The 22,539-nt window shown below is 30.8% G+C and overlaps 1 protein-coding gene across 5 annotated transcripts in view; it reads right to left on the reverse strand.

Annotated features, from left to right (window-relative positions):
• LOC124950889 (hybrid signal transduction protein dokA-like) overlaps positions 1-22,539 on the reverse strand; it is a 106,232-nt gene that overhangs the window by 14,644 nt on the left and 69,049 nt on the right. For 2 of the 5 annotated variants that reach the window (XM_047498337.1, XM_047498338.1), the window contains exons 6-8: positions 16,010-16,178; positions 15,181-15,335; positions 2,615-2,725 (exon numbers count right to left, since the gene is read on the reverse strand). The exons of 1 other annotated variant lie outside the window; for it this stretch is intronic. In XM_047498337.1, the coding sequence (XP_047354293.1) occupies positions 2,625-2,725; positions 15,181-15,335; positions 16,010-16,178 (425 nt within the window). In that variant the 3' untranslated portion in view covers positions 2,615-2,624. Of the gene's footprint in view, positions 1-2,614; positions 2,726-10,032; positions 12,825-15,180; positions 15,336-16,009; positions 16,179-22,539 lie in introns of those variants that run through there. 2 more of the 5 variants (XM_047498335.1, XM_047498336.1) reach the window with 1 other exon arrangement.

The raw sequence follows: 22,539 nt of genomic DNA on the forward strand, positions 1-22,539 counted from the left end.
TACAAAAGTTGTTCGAGCGTTACGCTAATTGGTCTATCAAATTTTAATAATGGAGATTTTAATCGAACGAAATTTTAATTAGACGAGAAACTTTATAATTAACTTATGGGATGAGATAAAAGAAAGAAAGAAAGAAAGAAAAAAAAGGAGAGAAATAGAAAAAAGAAGGAAAGAAGAAGAAGAAGAAGAAGAAATATATGATATACGTAATTGATCCTTCGAAATAGTCCTGATAAAAAGAACAAAATCGAGAAATTCGAGATGGATGGCAACGAAAAAGAAGAGTGCATCTCTCTCTCTCTCTCTCTCTCTCTCTCTCTGCTTAATTCGTTATTCGATAGGTTTAGTAAAGGACAAAATCTTCGAGATAACTAAGAACAAGTACGGTAGTCTCTCGCGTTAATTCAGAAAATTTCTCTCGGTAACTTTACGAGCAGTCGATGGCGTTTTTTGTGCGGTTGGCATCTGAGAAACTCATTCGAAACTCGGATTAAATATCTTACGATGAAAAAAGAAAAAGAAAAAAAAAAGAAAAGAAAAAAGAAGGAAAAACGGAAGGAAGGAAGGAAGGAAAAGAGGGAGGAAGGTTGAAGAAGAATGTGGAAGAAGGAAAAAAAAAACTAAGAGAAGATTACTAATAATTAGGAAGTAATAAGAATGAAGACTTTGTGTTTGAAAAGAAAAGAAAGAAAAAAAAAAAAAAAAAAGAAATGAAAAATAAAAAATGAAAAACAGTACTAACAATGTTTCCCTTAGACGGAGTTCACTTTTCTATTTCTTTTTTCTTTTTTTTTCTTTTTTTTTTTTTCTTATTTTTCATTTTTTGCTCGCGAGAGTAAAAAAAAAATTGTACACGGCTCTGATCATCTCTCAATTTGTATTAATGAATTTATCTGTAAAAGGAATTGGAAAAAGAAATAATATTCGATGCAATTTATCTGATGAAGGAAGAAGAAAAAAACGTATGACTAATAGCAGTAACTAGGAAGTAGATATTGATCGGTAAAGTAATGTCGAAATTTTTAAGTTCGTAGTTTACGTGTCAAATAAATAATATTAGTATTTTCTTTTTCGTTTTCTTTTTTTACAAATAAATATATATATATATATTTTTTTTTTAATTGAAAATGCTCAGCCATTTTGCATCTAAATAAATAAACAAATATACTGTCGCATTTTTTATTAGGAAAGAAGAAAAAATATTTCGTATCTTATACGTAAATAAATAAATAAATAAATAAATAAATAAATAAATAAATAAATAAATAAACAAATAACACTGTAGTATCTTTTTATTTGAAAATGTTTTTGAAACCTCATATCCAAATAAATACAATCCCACATAGTATTTCTTTTTTTTTTTTTTTTTTTTTTCTAATCGAAAATTATTATTAATTCGTATTGAAGTAAATAGCATTTTTCATTTAAAACTCTGGCAATACTTATTCACGATTAAATCGAATGATAACGATGTATTATGATTACGTATTAAAAGAAGAAGAAGAAAAGGAAAAAAGAAAAGAAAAACAAATAAAAAAAAAAGAAAAAAGAAGAGAAAACAAGAAAATTATGTTTGTTAAGAATGTTGTGACCTTTAAGTGAAGTTTGAATTTATATCGCTTGAGAGAGAGAGAGGGAGAGAGAGAGAGAGAGAGAGAGAGAGAGAGAAAAAGATTTTTTTTTAAGCCGTATAAATTATCCGTAAAAATTACACGACTAATTATTCTGGTTCGAATAAATGAATATCTATGAAAGGAAAAAGAGATTTGATAGAATCTATTTACATCTCATTATTTCTCTCTCTCTCTCTTTCTCTGTCTCTCTCTCTATCTTTCTCTCTCTCTCTATCTTCTTCTCTTTCTATCTTTTTTTTTTTTTTTTGTTCCGACACATTTATCAAAGGTACATTTTCCAAGATCAAATGTGGTTTTTGCTTTAACAGAAAACGCAGAAGTGATGGTTCTTAGTTATAAGAGTAATTAGTAACTCGTTCATTCGTTCGTTCATTCGTACGTTCATTCGCTCGTTCGTTCGTTCGTTCGTACGTACGTACGTACGTACGTTCGTGAATTTCGATGGGAAACGACGATGGATTATCGAGCGTGACGCTTAACCGTCTGCAAGGATCTTTCTTGCTCAAGAGAAACGTAGTCCAAGCGAGATAATTGGAAGCTTGTTTGTCCTTCTAAGGAATTAACGTTTCTATCGAAATTTCTATCTCTCTCTCTCTCTCTCTCTCTCTCTCTCTCTCTCTCTCTCTCTCTCTCTCTCTCTCTCTCTCTTCCTCTATCATTCTATATCTATCTCGTTTTTATTCATTTTATAATATTATTCATATGCTTGTACACCTTCAAGTGAGATAACCGAATTAATGCTTCAATCGAACTTGCTATCTCTTTTCTTTTCTTTCTTTTTCTCTTTCTCTCTCTCTCTCTCTCTTTCTTTCCCTCTTTTATTTTTATACATTTAATAATTTATATTATATATATATATATATCTTCGAGTGATATAAATAATTAAGAGATATATAGGCAAACGTTTTGACGATTTATTATTATAGATATTATTTTATTAATCTTATTTTATTTTATTAATCTTATATTATAATTTTTACCTTAGTATTGTCATCTGAAGAAAACGTAGCTCACTGTCAAATGAATCAGCCAGAGATTGAGGACAGCACGCGATACACCGTTTCCATCGTGCACGGCCGCTGGTAATTCGCCTGTGGATAATAACGAAAGGAAATCATTAATTATTTTTTTTTTTTTTTTTTTTTTTTTTTTTTTTTTTTTTTTTTTTGATTGGATATATATAAGAGAGAGTGGAAAGAAGGAGAAAAGAAAAATCGAGGAAACAAAAAGATTGACAAAAGATATTTAATTTTCAATGATTTTTAAGAGATCTCTTTTTCTTTTTTTACCAATTTTTTTTTTCTTTTTTTCCCATTTAATTCCAGTAATTATCTTACTAAAAGTTACCATTTATTGTAACATAATGTCTTTTTCATTTCTATTTTATTTATTTATTTTTTTTTTGTTTTTTTTTTTCTATAGAATAACGTTCGATTGATAAAGTAAAATAATATTTGAAATTTTATCGAAGGCTCGATTTATAAAGAAAAATTCGAATGGAAAAAAGAGAGAGAGAGAGAGAGAGAGCGAGCGAGAGAGAGAGAGAGAGAGAGAGGGAGAGAGAGAGAGAGAAAGGCCTCGTAAATCACGATGTTAAATATTTTATTTTCCGCAGGAAAGACTCCGCTTTGCGTTTCGTCCTCGTCGTTCGTCGACGGGAACGCATTTGTCATTTCATTAATGGCCGTACTACCCGTCTATAGGTTTTCTGTCAGATGCACTCCGACGTGTACGCGGGGGTAGGAGAGCTGGATGGGGATTGTTGGGTGGGGATGTGGGTGGTAGTGGGAAATAGAGAACGTAGGGAAGAAGAAGGAAGGGGTGGTTGACGTATTTTAGTCTCGTTGTCGTTGGCTTCCGTTTGAGCGTATACTTCGAAGGTAGGTTAGTTGCGCTTCGTAGATAATAGTTGGATGCACTTGGCTTTCATCGAAATTATTAAGGTCTCTTCTTATTAATAGCTTCACCATAGGACGCAAAGCGACACGATGCAATACGCCCTTACGATTCACCCTTACGAAGGTACCAACCGAACGACGCTAAATACAGGCATAAATGCTTCCTGTTCTCGTCATTAGATTTTATTAACTACCAGTTAGGTTGGTACCGAACCAACTTGGATATGTTTACGATCGTTCTAGCACTATTATTCTATGGGGAATATATATATATATATATATATATATATATATATTCCCCATAGAATATATATATATATATATAAGGTTTGTTTGACGGGATAATTAAATGCAATTTACGAACTATATAAGTAGGTATAGTTAATATATTATGCATGCACTCGCATAGGAACATCGATTTTAATGTTAAGTTAATTATTATATTTCTATCGTTAAATTTTCTTTATTTATTATTATTTAATATATAATTTATGCTTTATGTCTTTTCCTTGCTCTTTGTTTCTTTTTCATTCTACTTTTTTTTTCTTGCTCTGTTCGCGTCTTTCCTTTGTTTTTTTGTTTTTTGTTTTTTTGTTTTATTTACTTTTTATCTTTCAAACGTTTTAATACCCATCCCTAAACTTAGTTATTAAAATGATATTTTTAATTTAAATGTCAATTCAAATGTCAATTTCTTTTGACATGAATGTTTTTTCATTCTTTTTCCGCATTTTTTTTTTTTTTTTTTTTTTTCTTTTAATTATATAACAATCATATTAATCGTAAAATGCGATACTTAAAGATACAATACATTCTTTATAATATAATACAACAGTACGATAGTTAAATACATACGTCAATAGTATATAAATGTTACTATAGATATATAGCGCTATAATATAAGTAGAAATCGATAAAGGATTCGTTCGGAATCGTTTCGATTTGTTTGATGAAAAGGAAGAGAGAGAAAAAAAAAAAAGAAAACGAAAAAAAATTTGTAAGTAGTTATTAAGAGTAGTTCGTGCGGCTACGGAAATTGGTTCGCGAACATCGATCGTCTTTACTCCCATCCTCTTAAACGATTCGATAACTTCGATAAAAATCGTGGCCTCTTGGACGACGTCCAGGATCGATACGGAATTTGTCAATTCGTTCTTCTTGATTGCTCTCTCTCTCTCTCTCTCTCTCTCTCTCTCTCTCTCTCTCTCGTTTTCTTTTTCTCTCTTTGTCACATGACGATCTACGACATCCACTTTGTTCACATTTCTCTTTCTCTTTCTCTCTCTCTCACTCTCTCTCTCTTTTTCTTCCTTCCTTTCTTTCTTTCTTTTCCACCCTCTTTTCTCTTTCCGTTCCACATTCTACCATTTTACCTCTAGCTCGAAAGAAAAAAAAAAAAAAAAAAAAATCTCGAAATCGTGAAATCCCCGTTAACCATCTTAATCCGGATATTCGTTCTGCCACCTATTTTCACGCTTACATGAAGAAGTATGATCGGGTAAAAGAAAAGGAAGAAAGAAAGAAAGAAAGAAAGAAAGAAAGAAAGAAAGAAAGAAAGAGAAAAAAAAGGATGAAAGAGAGAAAAAGAAAGGGAAAGAGAAAAAAAAGTAAAAGAGAGAATGTGTGTATTAGAGAGAGAGAGAGAGAGAGGGAGAGAGAGGGAGGGAGGAAGAAAGGGCCTAAGTTTTTTCATTAAAATACCATAATGTATCAGGGATAAAAGTTGACGTTCGGGAAATAAAAAAAAAAAAAAAAAAAAGAAACGTGAAGAAAACAAGAGTAATCCTTTTATTTTTTCTTCAAAGAAGAAGAAGAAAACGTACGTATCTTAACGATCACCAAAAAATCCTTTTTGATCACGCGAGATAGATAGGATGCTTCAAAAATGCATTCACCCTACTCTTCTTATCCTTCTCACTTTCTCTCTCTCTCTCTCTTTACATCCTTTCACTCTCCTTTCATTTTTTCTTCCCCTTGGTTTCTTCTTTTTTCTCTTTTCTTTTCCCTTTTTTCCCTTTTCTATTCTCTTTTTTTTTTTTTTTTCCTTTCTAAGATCTTTTTAATTTCCGCCAGAGACCATTGACATTTACCAAGCCACCCTTCAACGCGACCTTTTTGATCTTCGAACTTAGGTAGAAATTTTCAAGTATAAAATTGTAATGTAATCAACAAATTAAGTTTTACAACTAATACTAAGAAAAATCCTCTATGAATATTGAGAGCAGATTTTTTTTTTCTCTCTCTTTTTTTTTTTTTTTTTTTTTTTTTTTTTTTATTTTATAAACGAACGCGATACGCATTCTATCGCGCGCACGAACTTCCCTTTTTCTTTTTTCTTCTTTCCCTCGTCAAATGTCATTCTCGAGAATTGTCTTTCAATTTTTCCAATTCGAAAAACAGTGATTTGATCGAGGAAAAAAAATTAACTCGTATCTGAACTAAAACGAAAAGAAGGATTTTACGAATATCGCAAAAATAAAATTTTTCGACGAGATACATATCTCCGCTTGTATACAAAATTTGGCATCTTTCTCTAAAAAAAAAAAAAAAAAAGAAAAAAAAAAGAAAAAATAAAGTACAGAAGAAAAAAGAAAATTATATCGATATATTCGGAAAAAGTGTCACAAATTAGTATAAAGATTCATTTCGAATAATCGAAAATTAACTATAACGATTGAAAGGGAATGTGTAAAATTGATGAATCTCATTTTACAATGATCGACGATTATTTAATTCGCGCGAGGTAACGTTTACGATTACCTCTTTCTCCTCCATCTCCTCTTCCTCGTTTCTCCGCGTTCACTCGTCGAATACCCAATCCCAATTCTTGTGTGATGTTAAACGAATCGGCGAGAACGGTGATTTTACACGGTACGATTAATGTTACCTCAAACGATCACACGGTTAATGTAACTTTGCTATAACAATAGTATTTCGAGCTGGCGAGCTTGCTTGTTCACCGATTTATCGACTCACGTTCGTTGAATGGAATTCCTAAATAGAGGAAAGCAAGCGTTATATCGTACTACACATTGCACGCGTTGCAGGACATACACGGCTAGTAAAACAATTTCCTATTGCTCACTTCCTCTCACTTTACCATCTCCCTCTCTCTCTCTCTCTCTCTCTCTCTCTCTTTCTCTCTTTCTCTCTTTCTCTCCAGCTGGTCAGTTTTAGAAATAAAAATTTCAATTCTCCATTTTTATCCTTTTGCTGGCCGCAAGGGAATAGGATATTTGATTTTTCCTTTGTTGACAAATTTGACAGAAATTTTTATTCGTATTTTTCTGCGAGACCTGCACACACGTATGCACCCTCATCTACATACACGTGTGAACAATATATATATATATATATATATATATATATATGTATGTATGTATGTATGTATGTATGTATATTTCTTGAAATATCTCGATATTTCGTTCGAAAGTGAGAAAATTTTGTACGCTATTGAGGAAGAGAAAAAAGGAAAGAGAGAAAAAAAAGGATGAAAAATAAGGAAACAAAAAAAAAAAAAAAAAGAAATTGGAGAAAAAAAGATATATCGATAAAATAATTCTATCGTTTCCCTTTTTATTTTCTTCGTTCACGCAACAAAGAATTTCGAAATACTTCGTAACAATCGTCTAGAAACCTTAAACGACGTGATCGATCGTCCCAGTATAGTTATAGTAGCATTTCCCGACTAAACTACAACTTTACTACCGAACAATAATCACGTAGAACAACTTATTACTTTCGTGCTTTACAAGACCCTCTTCTCTATTGTCATCCTATCGATAATTCAATTTGGCAATTTACGAAAATTCAATCGAAATTTTCGTTTCCCTATACTAACCTTCTCTCCCCCCCCCCCTCCACCACCACTCCCCGCATTTCCAAACGCAATTACTTTTCAAAACCAAAATCTTCTTCTATTGGTTTTACATTGAAATATTTTAATTATTAATTTAACATTGTCAAAATAAAATTAAATCGAACTAGAATACGATTTAATAATACCTAATGAATATATTTCATTATTGTCAATCAGGAAATTTTGTTAAATCATTTTTAAATATATTTAAGTAACTTTAGATATTAAATAAAATTACAAATATTTCATGAAGATCGATTTTCATAATCGATCGATTTTTATTATATATAATAATAATAATAATAATAATAATAATAATAATAATAATAATAATAATAATTTTTTTTTGTTACAACGAAGATTATTAAAAAAGTTCGAGGAAAAGGAAAAAAGAAGATGAAGAAGAAGACGCGTAGAGATTAATTATAAGGGGTTGAATAGAAATGACACCGTTAAAGAGACAGAGAGAGAGAGAGAGAGAGAGAGAGAGAGAGATTGGTGTCCTTGAATCAGAAGCGATGGAAGACAACGTCCTTCGAAGGCATTTCGAAATCAGGACATTAGACTTGGAAGAGAAATCACCTCATGGTGAAAGGGCTTGACCTTCTGCCCTGCCGACGTAATCCGGTAATTTCTCTTTCTTAGATGTCTTGGAGGTTATGGTGGTAAGCCAGAGGGAAAGAAAGACTGTGAGAGAGGAAGAGAGAGGGAGAGAGAAAGGAAGAGAAGAGTACTCAAAGTTAGGACAAATTAAAGCGATATATCATCAAATACGATCAAATCACTAATCAAAATCAACAATCAAAATCACCAATCAAATCACCAATCAAATCAAAATCGTATCTCTCAATGACACTTTCTAAAGTATATCTATGGTAAATCATACGATTAAATTACTTCTATCGATTTAATAAGATACATAGATATATTAACTTTGAAACGAAAATGTGTTTATATATATATATATATATATATATAAAGAAAATTATTATATAAAAACATTAAAGTAATTAATTAAAGAAATACATTCCAACAATAATATCCCATTAAATGACATTATTATATGATCGTATATGATTGAATAAAAATAGTACATTTTATTTCTAACTTCTAATTCTCTCTTGTTGGTCTCCAGGAGAATATAAATTTTCCAACGTCTCGGAATAGTTGGCACCGTACGATGTAAATTTCCACGATGTCGTACGAGCACTATCAAGAAGGAAGAAGAAGAGGACGAGGACAAGGAGGAGTAGGAGCAGGAGTAAGAGGAGGAGCAGGAGGAGGAGCAGGAGGAGGAGGAGTAGCAGTAGAAGGAGAAAGAGGAGGTAGATGAGGAACAAGGAGGATGGTAGGAGGAAGGAAGAGAAGAAAGGATTTATGCGGATTTCACCTTCTTGCGTCCGCTTCCTCACGTTTAACTGCTTGCGGTATTACGAGGACAATGGCGGTAAAACTAGCCTAGAAGTACTTTTGCAAGTAGTTTCCTTGGGACCTCGAGACTGTGGTCGAGAATCACGGTAGGAGACGATGAACGAGATTCTCGACTTTCGTTACTACGAAAAAAGTAAACGAAGAGAAAGAGAGAGTGAGAGGGAAGTGTAAAGAAAAATTAGAGAGAGATAGAGAGGAGAGAAAAATAGAGAGACAGAGAGAGAGAGAGAGAGAGAGAGAGAGAGAGAGAGAGAGAAAGGATAAAGGACTAAAAAAAAATCAAAAAAAAAAAGGAAAAAGTAACGTTCGAAAAAGAAAATATTACACATTATTCTAAGCTCCTACATTCTTTTCTAATTTTTTCTTTTTTTCCATTTCATTCATACGATCTTTGAGATTTCTATGGGAACGTTATGAATAAGAAAAAGAATAAAAAAGAGAGAGAGAGAGAGAGAGAGAGAGAGAGAGAAATTCAAAAAGAAAAAAAAAAAGAAAAAAACAGAAAGAAAAATGTTCGACGAAATAAATATTTCATTCTTCTAAGCCTCTATTACCGTAAGAACTCTTCTAATTCGTCTTCTTCTTCTTCTTTTTTTCCCCCCTCCCCCCCTTTTTTCTTTCTTTTTCTCATTCGATCTTTAAGATTACTTTGGAAATCTTTCGATTGGATTTCACGTTAATCAAATTATTAGTTTAGGCCAAAAAGTCTTCTTTCCGTTTTCTTTTTCGGCCACTTCGAGTGCCTTTACGGATTTCGTTTTCGTTAACTTTCCTAACTTTCGGATAACATCAGAATTATAAAGGTGGCCATTAAAGCCTCGGCCAGTCTGATCCTCTTATATGGAGACCGCAAATGACCTTCTTCTTTCTCTCTCTCTCTCTCTCTCTCTCTCTTTCCCTTTCTTTTTTCGAACTTTTAAAAGTTATTAAGATCTAAAAACGAATTAACAAACACACACAGATAGATATTTGCACATATACAAACTATTTTCCCAAGTTACATTATCCATCGTGTAAAACCGAATAACATCAAGTAAAATTTTTAATATTTCCTTAATTAATTAATCAGATTAGATAGATGCTCAAGACGAAATTTTCAATATTTTCTATTTTCTTTTTCGAATAATTTAATTATTCGGATAATGAACTAATCCCTCTTTCTCTCTCTCTCTCTCTCTTTCTTTTTATTTTTTTATAAAAAGTGGATTTATTTCTCTTTTATATAAAAGATTTGATTTTCTTTTGCACGTTGGAATGATTCAGTGCCAACTCGAGAACGAACGAACGAACGAACGAACGAACGAACGAACGAACGAACGAATGAACGAACGACTCGATCAATATTCAACGCGAGTATAACGCGACATACATACATCTTGACATCTCGAACAGCTGTAACGAAATCCGATATTTCGTAGCTCGTAGTCGTTGAAAATGTCCTTCACATTTCACGCCGTGAATTTCCTTTTAAATTCGGATTTTCACGATCACCGAGGAATACACTCATCCTCTATCGGGGATATTATTCCTCATCAATTGGAAAGATCGATCGACGAAAAGCTAACCGATAATATATATATATATATATACTGAGTCGGGCTTTGACAAATTTCACTTTCCATGAGTCTTTTCCTTTTTGCCCAATATTTTCCAACAACAACAACAGCAGTAACAACAACAATAACAACAACAACAGCAACAGTAACAATAATAACACATTGTACATATTATTGTTATATTGAACGATTTTCTTTAATCATTTTGCAACAACATGTCGTGACATCGAAAATTTATGCACAACGTTACAGTTGCTCGATAACAACGTTGATTGTAATTGACGTCTATCGATATAAAAATAAAAGAGAAAAAAAGAAAAGAAAAAAAAAAAGAAAAAAGAGTTGATTTACACATTGTATTGGCATATCCGTATATAATGTTGCATATTTCAACGAGGTCCTTTGAAATGAAATTTTCTACATATACTACACGACCGTGATCACCAATTTACAGATCACCAATTTCTACGACGAAAGTAATCATGTTGAAAATTTCTTCTTTCGAAAAATGAATTCTATGAAAGAAGGAAAAAAAAAAAAAGAGACAGAGAACAAAGAAAGAGAGAAAAGAAAAAAGGAGAAACAAAAAAAGCAAACACAAATCCATATTAATTGATAAAGAAATTTGATTTTTATTAAATAAACAAAACCCTCGGATCGTAGGATTCATTTTTTCTCGTTGTGACTCTATGTGACCGTAACAGATGATAACATACTCTATACATACAACGCATAGTGATCATAGCTAGAGCACATTGTTCTCGGATTTCGCGCTTCTGCGTATGCTTAAGGATAAAATGGCATTACGGGTATATAACATGGTTGACACGGAAAGAGTGAGGATATCAGCGGAAGAGTCAGAGAGTGAGAGAGATATATAGACGGATAGATGAATAGAGATAGACGGATAAAGATAGATAGATAGATAGATAGATAGAGAGAGAGAGAGAGAGAGAGGTCATCCGTATCTGCTCGTTAAAAATTTTAGTGTGAGTATATCGCACGTACGTGTGTGTACGTGCGAAGTAGGCGAATGGACGAAAAGAAAAAAAAAAAAGAAAAAAAAAAAAAGAAAAAACCAACAAACAAACAAAAAAAAAAAAGAAAAGAAAATAAAAAGGGGGAAAAAAGAATAAAAAATGAAGACAAAAAAAAACGGAAGTAGCACACAGCCCTTCAGCAGCTATTTTTTCCCTTTTCTTTACCTCTCTCTCTCTCTCTCTCTCTCTCTATCTCTCTCTCTTTCTTTCTTTCTGTCTCTTTCTTTTCCTCTCTCAGCTTTCATCCCCCTCGTTTCATGGCGTCATCCTCGTCTCATTTTCATGCTGCTGTCAACATTAGGGCTACTGGCAATTCCATCTCCATGAAACGTGTGACACGTCGTCGCTTTCTGGACGAGCTGTTTCAACTCCGTTACTTCTCCTAACATTTTTCTTTCTTCTCTTTTCTTTTCTTCTTTTTCTTTCTTTCTATTTTTTTTCTTTTTTTTTTCTTTCGTACTTTTTCTTTTTTCTTTTTCTTTTTCCTTTGATCATCGCGATGTCCGCCATTAAGATCTTACATGGATGCGCTTAGAAATATTTCTAAATAAAAATCGCTAAAATTCGTTCGGTGGATCAATAATTTTCTTTTCTCTCTCTCTCTCTCTCTCTCTCTCTCTCTCTCTCTCTTTTTTTCTTTCTCTTCTACCATTCGACATGTCAATGAAAAGAGAAATATCTACGTAATCGTTGAAAGGGTCTTTACTTATTTCGAGATTTTCTCCATTTAAAAATGTCTCTACGGAGGGAGATAGGACAAACAAGAGACAATGTTATCTGCATACGTATAAATACGTATATGTAGATACGTAGAGATACGTACTAACATAAGGTGCATACGTATATACATATATATATATATATACATACGTACATACGGAAAGGATGTTCACCACATTTCGACAAGTTCGGAGTGTACGGTGGGGTTTAGGACGAGTTAATCCGAAATGGCGTTGAAGTGATTTATCGTCGTGAAACGCACGTTAAACCAACGTGCGAAGAATAAATCCATTCTCTTTTCTTTTTCTTTTTTTTCTTCTTCTTCTTCTTCTTCTTTTTTTCTTTTTTCTTTCATTTTCTTTTTTTTTTTTTTTTCCTTCAACTCGACAGCCAAGAAAAAGTTCGAAAACGTTTTTGAATTAAGATCGTTGAGAGAACGTGGCTCTTTCTCTCTCTCTCTCTCTCACTCTCTCTCACTCTTTCTCTCTCTCTCTCTCTCTCTCTTACAGAGAGATTAACAACTTCTTACTACGCGAGAAACGAGTCGAGTCGTAGTAACGTCGATTTACCTTCAATTTACTCCTTCATTCCTTTCTTTTCTATTCCTTTTTTCCTCCCTTTTTTTTTTTTCTTTTTTAATCTTTTTTCCCTTCCTTTCCGTTCTTCCCTTCGACGAGAAAAAGATTCTATTGAAAAAAGAAAAGAATAGATAAATAAATAAAAAAAAAAAAAAAAAAAAAAAAAAAAAAAAAAAAAAAAGAAACAAAAAAGAATCATCGGAACGAAGTAAAGAAAATAAAAAAGAAAAAAAAAAAGGATTGAGTAACGATAATAAATCCCACGATTAAAATGCAACATAATATCTAAATAAACAAGAATATTGTATAACAACGATGAACATTTAAATAAAATACGAACAAAAGTGTTTGAATTAAAAAGTATTTCAATCGTGCGATAAGTTTCGTTGAAAATCTTCCAATTTTTCTTTTTTTCTTTTAAATGAAATAACAACAGTAATATTTATTGATTAAACAGAATTACGTATAACAATGATATTATTTAATCATTGTATCTCGACATCATTGATTAAGTAATAGTAATAAGATTTTCCAAAAAAAAAAAAAAAAAAAAAAAAAAAAAAAAATACGAATGTTGTTTATTTATATGAAACAATTAAAAATTCTAAAATTATTTATTCTAAAGTTAATAATTCTAAACAATTATTCATATTAATAATTTATATTTATATTAAAACTTATTTATATTAAATTTATACACATTCATGTATAGAATTTATTATAAGTGTAAATGATTAAATATTGTCATTAATTAATCTCTCTCTCTCTCTCTCTCTCTCTCTCTCTCTCTCTTTCTCTCTCTTTCAATTTATTAAAATATTACTATTTGGTCATTTGCTTGTCGATGCATATTAGGTATATGGTTCTTAATTTTATGACATTTTCCGAGTTAGTTCGGAGTTGAATCTGTACAACCACATTACTACTTCTCAAAAGGATTAACGAGCCAACTATATATATATATATTCAAAAGCAAAGCCAGTCGTCGTCTACTAGATTTTCTTTCATACGAACTAATGATATAGTAATTAACATTGATATAATTTAGATTTAAATTGATATAAAGAGATGTTAAATCTCTCTCTCTCTCTCTCTCTCTCTCTCTCTCTCTCTCTCTCTCTCTCTCTCTCTCTCTCTCTCTCTCTTTGTCTTTCTGTCTCTCTATCTCTTTCTTTGTCTCTCTGTTTCTCGTTAATCAAATAGGAAAAATATATTTTTGGATTAGGTCCAACCATTACCAACCAATATGATGTTCTCTAAATTCATTTATTTCCTTTTATTTATTATATATTACTTTCAGACATTTTATCCGAATTAATTAATTAATTTTCTCTAAATTAAATTTCATGTTATTCCCTTCACTTTTTCTTTCCACTTTAAAAAGTTGATACAAATTTTTGTTGTCTTTTTTTTTCAACACTATATTTCATTTCTTTATATATATATATATATATTTGTGTGTGTGTGTGTGTGTCTTCATATTTGTTTCTAACGAAGTTTTTGTTCAGTTAACCGTATGACATACGAAAGATTTATAAACGGAATACGTTCTGTCCAATAAAATGGCGCTCTTTCGGAAATGAATCTTTATTGCAAGTGTTATTACCTCCGACACAACTATCTCTCTCTCTCTCTCCCTCTCTCTCTCTCTCTCTCTCTCTCTGTCTCTCTCTCTCTCTCTCTTTCAATAAAGGTTTTACGTTACTGCTTTACGAGTTCCCTTGCTTTAGATATTGCGAGAGGCACAATGTAAATACTACGATCGAAATTATTCTCTGAAATGTCTTGTTAAAAAAAAAAAAAATAAAAAAAAATAATAATAAAAAAAAAAAAATATATATATATATATATATATGTATGTATATAACGTGCTTATGCTAAAGTGAAAAATTGTTGGCAACATTTCTTTTTTGTTTACATCTAAATCATCCTTTTCTATGATAAAATTTTTCTTCAATTTTCTGCTTAAATTTTCAATTAACAAATTGTTACTATTATTATTATTATTATTATTATTATTATTTTTATTATTATCATTACTATTAATATTAACTAAAACATATATATATATATATATATATATATATATATATATGATGTTTTAATAAAGAAAAAAAAATAATTCATATATATATATATATACATATGTGTATGTTCTAAGATTTAATGAATTCTACAGGTTTAATAATGAAACGTGTCAATGCCAAAAATTTACGTATGAAAAAGATATTTCTTATTTTCATTCATTTAACAGAAAACAAATAAGCAAAGAAAAAAAAAAAAAAAAAAGAGAAATAAAAAGGATTTTTCCTTTTACCGTACGGTGGGGGAAAAGGGAAAATGAAGAAAAACAAAAAAAAAAAAAAAAAGAAAACAAAAAAAAAAAAGAAAGAAGAAAAGGAAAAGTGAAAAAAAAAAGAAGGGAGAAGAGAAGTTTCATCTCCTGTAACATAACTGTACTCACCATTGAGAACGTGAACGGCTATAGTCGTCTTGGCTATTCCAGGCACCAAGCAACTATAGTTACCGGCGTGCCTCGGGCTAGCTCTTTCGACGATAAGAGTTGTTACTATCACAAGGACCTCCTTGCCCTCTGTCATCTCCGTTGTCCTGTTCTCGCTGGAAAACGAGATCGAGTTTCTTTTTATCTTCGGTGTCACCTTCGACATACGAGATCTTAGATTCTCTAGCACGATAATATTTCTTTTTCTTTTTTTGTCTCTCTCTCTCTCTCTTTCTCTCTATATATATATGTATATCTATCTTTATTTCTCTTTTTTATTTTTATACTTTGGCAAATTTTAAAGAAAAAGAGTGAGGGGGGAGTGCGAGGGGAAGGAGAAAGAAAGGAAGATCATTTATTTCTCGCAGGAAAACGTTAAGCTACTGGCTAAAGAAGCTTACGTATGCATACTGTGTTATACCACGTTGCCTGATAATTTCATTAAGAAGCTTACTTAAATGTAGCTCCTGGAATATGTTAACCAATATATATATTTATATATATACATATGTATGTATATATAGGTATATATATATATATATATATGTATGTATGTATGTATGTATATATGTATGTATGTATATATGTATGTATGTATATATGTATGTATGTATGTATGTATGTAAGAATTACAAAATATTCTCTATCTTCCCTCTCTTTCTCTTACACCTACATATACATATATAAATACATGTATCTATGTACATATGTATGTGATATTCTCGAAGAAGACATATTGAAAATTATAATTATAATTTTCTTACGTATCGTCCAAGATAGAGAAACTCACCTGACGTTATCAGTGAGCGTTTCGTCTCCTCTTGTCCAAACGACTGTTTCATTTTGAGATTCTAATACGTCCCTTGCCTCGCATCTCAAACGAAGGGCGCTTCCAGCTTTTAAGTGTCTCTCCTTCGCCACTGTTCTCCCGGAATCGTCTGTTATCGTTAAGATTGGTGCTGAAAAAAAAAAAAAAAAAAAAGAAAAAAAAACAGAAAAAAGGGAAAAAAAAGAAAGAGAGAAAAAAAGAACGAATAAAACGATATTGAATGAACGAACGAACGAACGAACGAACGAACGTGATCAAACGAACATGTTTCAAAGTAAATATGACGTTCGGTGGAAAAAAAGAAAAAAAAAAGGAAAAAAAAGAAAAAAGAAAAGTTTCCATTTCATTCGTTCGTAACGTTTTGACGTTAGTTTTTTCTTTTCTTTTCTTTTCTTTTTCTCCTTTTCTTTTTTTTTTTCTTTCTTTTTCTTCTTCTTTTTTTTTTTTTTTTTTTTTTTTTAACATTACTAACTCCAACTTTACTTCGAACATCAAAAACATAACATTTAATTTAACATTAACATTTAATTTAAATTCTCTCTCTCTCTCTCTCTCTCTCTCTCTCTCTCCCTTTTTCCATGTGTAACTGCTTGTTCGAATTCGTTCGTATTATTTTAAAAATATTAATTATTTAATTATAAATAATTAAATTTAATTTTAATTTATATCGATAATAATATAATTAATATAATACAAAGGCGTTCGTTTTAAAAGACCATTGAATTGATTCTTTCTTCTTTCGATATAAAAAGTATTGTCATCAGTCGTTCAATTAGATATTAAATAATAAACGTTTTCGATGACATTATTTATTTATTTATTTATTTAGATATAAAATACTCAACAATGTTTTCCTTTTTTTTTTCTTTTTCTTTTTTTTTTTGAATGAATGAATGAATGAATGAAACAATACACAAGATAAAATAAAATCTCTTTCAATTAGAGATTTACGTTATTTCTTCATTATTGCGATATAATAAAAATATTACGAATTGTCAATCAAAAAAAAAATACATTCACTTGTTTAGTATGTTAGAATATTAAAAATGTTTTCGATAAAAAGAAAAGGAAAAAAAAAGAAAAAAAAAAGAAAAGAAATGTCATATTTATAAGACTATTAAAAATTTCGATATTATTATTATTATTATTATTTCATCATACGTTTTTGCAACATCCATTTAAAAAATTTTCTCTCGAGACATTAAGCTTATAAAGAAGAAGTACATACATATTAAGATTGAAATTGTTCGTACGATCTGACGAATAAAATTTGTAAGAAATAGCCGAACAAATTTACGATAACGAGAGACAGAGAGAAAGAGAGACAGAGAGAGAGAGAGAGAGAGAGAGAGAGAAAGAGAGAGAGATCGTGTACGGTTTTATCTCTTAAGAATTCAAATTTTCCGCTTTTAAAATTGTCCCATCGTATTTCTTTGGATGAGTACGAGGTAAAAGACAAAAAGTAAAAAAATAAAAAAAAAGAAAAAGAAAAAGAAAAATTATCCAACTGAATGATATCTTACAATGAGGGTTCTCGTAAGGGTAGCGCGGATATTTTCTTTTTGTTTTTTCTTTTTTCGCTTTTTTTCTTCTTTTTACGGATTTTCGAACTAACCTCTCCTTTTTCGTTTTCGTCTTCTTCTTTTTTTCTTTCTTTCTACGTTTTATAGGAGGAGTTAGAAAACGTCCATCGTAACGAGATTCTTTTCGTAGGAAAATCGTCGTTAGGATTCAACGCGAACGCCTGGCCACGATTTTCAAGTCGACCACTATGCAAATTTGATGGTGCTCTCTCTCTCTCTCTCTCTCTCTCTCTCTCTTTTCCTCTCTTCCTCTCTTTCTCCTTCTCCCTATATTTCTTCGTCCTATACCTCCCTGTAACCCCCTAAAGCCATAATTTTTCCATTCTTTTCTCTTTATCTGTGTTCTCGTCTTTCTCTTCCTCCTCAACCCCCTCCTCCTTCTTTCTCCTATTTTCTCTATTATTCCTATTCCTATTTCTATTTCTACTTCTCGTTTTAGAATTAGAATGTCCGTAAGGAAGAGAGAGAATATATATATATATATATATATATAAATATTTTTGATAATTATATAAAAATATTTTGATAATCGAATATTTTGATGAATATTTATAACAAAATATCAATGAGTGATTATAATTGGTCAGCATAAATAATTAAATATTTTAAGTTGCGCCAGGGTTTTATTATAAATACTGATCGTTCATTTATATGAAACATTGACGTATTGTTATATTATATTTGAAAATATATTATAATTAAAATATCGACGTATCAATTATATTTAGAAATATTTTAATCAGAACACAGTTCTGCTATTAAACTGTTTAAAACTTGTGACTAAATTTATATATCACACTGTACTGACATTTTCATTATTAAATTTCATTGTAAAATATTGACATAATTCATAATTAAAATCTTTTTTTCTCGAAAATACTTTTTTTTTTTTCCTCGAAAATACTTGATCGAAACAAATCATATTTATTTATTTTTTTTTTTTTTTTTAAAACGAGTTCATTCGACTTTTTTTATCACTTCAAAATAATACGACGTCACTCTTGCATTGAATAATATTTAACGAAAAAAAAAAAAAAAAAAAAAAAAAAAAAAAAGAAAAAAAAAAGAAAAAGATTAAAAAGGAGTACGTTCATTTTAGCGCAATTAATTGCGATTTACGAATTAACTAATTTATCGTATTTAATTGCTTTCCGTTGCATTGCGTCACATTTAAAAATACAAAGTGATTAATGTGTTCGAACAGAAAAGAAGATATTATGGACATATTATATATCTTTCTTTATGGAGAAAGATAATGGCATTAAAAACATATGACAACGAATAACATTTTCGAGGATAAATATCAATTATCAATGAAGATATTGACGGATCGAACGAGGAGTAATTTTTTTGATAGAGAGAAAGAGATAGAGAGAGAGAGAGAGAGAGAGAGAGAGAGAGATCCTCGAAGGTATTTCTTTATCAATATCCATCGCATTAACGATGGTGACACATATGGTAGAATGGTTTCGTTCAAATGAATGTACATATATATATATATATATATATATATATATATATATATATATCTTTATTTACGTGTATATATATGCGGTAATCGATCTTTGTGAGATGGTGTATTAACGAAGATAGAAGATAATTAATCGTTATATATATATATATATATATATATATATATATATAAACGTATATGTGTGTATATATTATGTATAAATGTTGACTGAACGATAACGATAAGAATGTTCGATATAATGTTGATCGTTTATTTAAATATATATATATATATATATTCCTTTAGGGTCGATCCATCATCGATCCTTATGAAAAATGATAATAATGATCTAGATAGGTATCTAAAAAATGATATTCTATCTCGTGGAAAAACCTTTCCCCGTAAGTGGTGACACAACATAAACGTTTTCATATAATAAGCTTACGCGAACGGATGACGCTTAAAGTGACGAGAGCCAAGTGATTCATCATGTCGCGCGCATCCGCCAAAACCACACCGTCTGATTGATCACGACGTATTGCGGATAAATAATCGTCCTTCTAAGCCGCTAAAAAGATGCGCTACATCGTAAATCTCTATCTCTTTATCTCTCTCTCTCTCTCTCTCTCTCTCTCTCTCTCTCTCTCTCTCTCTCTTTCTCTCTCTCTTCCTCTTTCTTCTTTGATAGAAGAGGGATAACAATATAAAAATGTTTTGTATAGAAAAAGAAAAGAAAAGAAAAAAAAAGAAAAAGGAAGAAAAAGTTTATCCCCGTTCGATTGTTATTAAAAATGAAGAAAAGTATAATTCGAATGAGACGTACAAATATAACATTTGGCAGTACTTTATCGATTCGAATTAATTTACGATAAATGAGAGAAAAAAAATTTTTTCATATAAGATAAATTGAATCATTCAGAGAATTGACGAAGGTATTTACGAACATTAACGAAGAAAAACTTTATCGATTTAAGAAATCAAAATAGAAACTTTCTATTTATTCGTCCATATAATTTATATATCATTAATAAAAATTCACTTTTATACGATTAATCGTATATACACGTATGTATCTATGTGTGTATATATGTTGCATCATTGAACGTTTCGAAACTTTAAAACAAAAGTTGAAAAAGTTTCTAATGTATATATCTACGTCAAATACAAATACATCAGACACACACATACACACACACACACATATGTACATAGAGAAAGAAGTAGAGAAAATACAAGCATGATAGATACATGTGTGTGTGTGTGTGTGTATATATATACATATATATATAGCACTATACCATCGCATACATATATGGGACCATAGTAACGCGCGTTTGGTTAACCATAAGTACATTCGAATCTACGATGAACCATAGTCCTCTTCTACGACCAACAAAGGAATTTCGTTCCTAAACGAGAGAACTAACAGAACGCATGTACATACATACCACGATTACCTTACTAATACCATTACACATTGATATATACATATATATATATAAACCTTTACTGTTAGCCGCTGCTAACAACCTCTTGTACTTTTTGTTGAGTCTGCGAGAGATAGAGATAGAGATAGAGTTTGTGGTTTCCTTGATTTCTCTTCGAATTCGTACGATTTCTTTCCCTCTTTCCCTCTCTCTCTCTCTCTCTCTCTCTCTCTCTCTCTCTCTCTCTTTCTCTCTCACTCTCTCTTTATCCCCTTTTCCTTCTTTCTTTTTCCTACGACAATTCTATGGAAATTTTAAAGGGGAAAAAGAAAATTATATGAAAAAGGACATCGTATTGCGATCGATCGATGGTCTATTTATTATCGATAATATCTCATCAATTATGATAATATGATTACGGCGGAGGATTAAGAAATAAAGAGATCAAATATTCATTGTCAATTCTTATAATATCCATCATTGAAACGAATCTTTTATTTAAGCTTTTCGAATAAAAGATGAACGGATTGGCGCACAGGATAAAAATTCTTGAGATGTACGACGTGAAGTGAAGTAAAAAAAAAGAAAAGAAAAGAAAAAAAAAAAAGAAAGAAAAGAAAAAGAAAAGAAAAGATGGAAAGACGGTAGGAAATTGGGGAGTAAAAAGGGGGGGGGTTGTGAAGTTGACGACTTCAAGAGTTGAGGGTTCGTAAGTTCGAGAGGATTGGGGGGGGGGCGGCGGAGGGGTTAGAGACAAGCTGAATGGGAATTGTGTCTTGAGACTTTTCTCGAGAGATCGCGAAAAATAAGTGAACTTGAAGTCGTACCGGAGAACATGATAAGTATCATTTAAATTGGATTCTCTATGTAGAGCTTTCTCTCTCTCTCTCCTTCTCTCTCTGTGTGTGTGTGTACGCCCGTGTGTATGTGTATGTCTCTGTGTATTTTGCGTTTCAAAAAGTTTTTCCTCTTTTGAAGAAAAATCTAATTTTTCTTTTCAAAATTGTTCGATTAATTTTTTTCTTTCATTTAAATTTAAATCACCATTGGAAATTCTTTCCCTCGATTTTACGTTACGTTTATATATCGATACAAATATCAATTCATTAATAAATTTATCCTATATTAATAGAAATATAAAAGTGTAAAGATTTTTTGATAAATCAAAAAATCCCTTATCATCCTTTCTTTCTTTCTTTCTTTTTTCTTCTTTCTCCTTTATCATTACGTCCTATCATTCGCAATTAAATATAATGACGTGTTCTCGTGAAAGAAGAAGCGAGAAAAAAAATAAATAAATAAATAAAAAAAAAAAAAAAAAAAAAAAAAAAAAGAAAAAGAAAAAGGAACGAAAACAATTTGAAGAAGAACGACGAATCGTTTTTCGATTATTTTACGAGATTTTATGAATCGTATTAGTTAAAGGGACATTGGAATGTCATTTGTCGTTTAACTTATTTTTTTTTTTTCTTTTTTTTCTTTTTTTATGTGATTGTATAGACGATTTTCTTCTTAGTACATACTAGATGATATTAAACCAACTCGAATTTCTTCGAGTCGATTGCATTCGTCTATCGATGTACGACAATATCCTTTTCTACGTATCTCTATGTACGTATCTACGTAGGATACATATACACACACACACACAAATCTATACGTATATATGTATGTATGTACGTCTATTCCAAGTTGATGTATTTTATTCGAGGAGTGTCTCCTCTCTTTCTTGTATACCTTTCCGCATCGTTGCCGACACCGAGAAGGCATCCAAGAAATTCTGAAAAATCTACTCTGTGCTAAAGCTAACTCGATATTCCTCGATATATCGCAATTTTTGATCGTCGTATATCTTATTGTAAGATTTTCATTCATACATATCGAACGAATCTAATTTAGACAATTATTTCACGTATCTCCTACTCTTATCCTCCCGTTCTCCTCTTATCCCATCTCCCTCTATTCACTCTCTTAAGTTTCTTATTTTTATTTTATTTTTTTTTTATTTTCATTCATATTTTTCATGCG

The sequence above is a fragment of the Vespa velutina genome, chromosome 8 (genome assembly GCF_912470025.1).
Source record: "Vespa velutina chromosome 8, iVesVel2.1, whole genome shotgun sequence".
Taxonomy (NCBI): domain Eukaryota; kingdom Metazoa; phylum Arthropoda; class Insecta; order Hymenoptera; family Vespidae; genus Vespa; species Vespa velutina.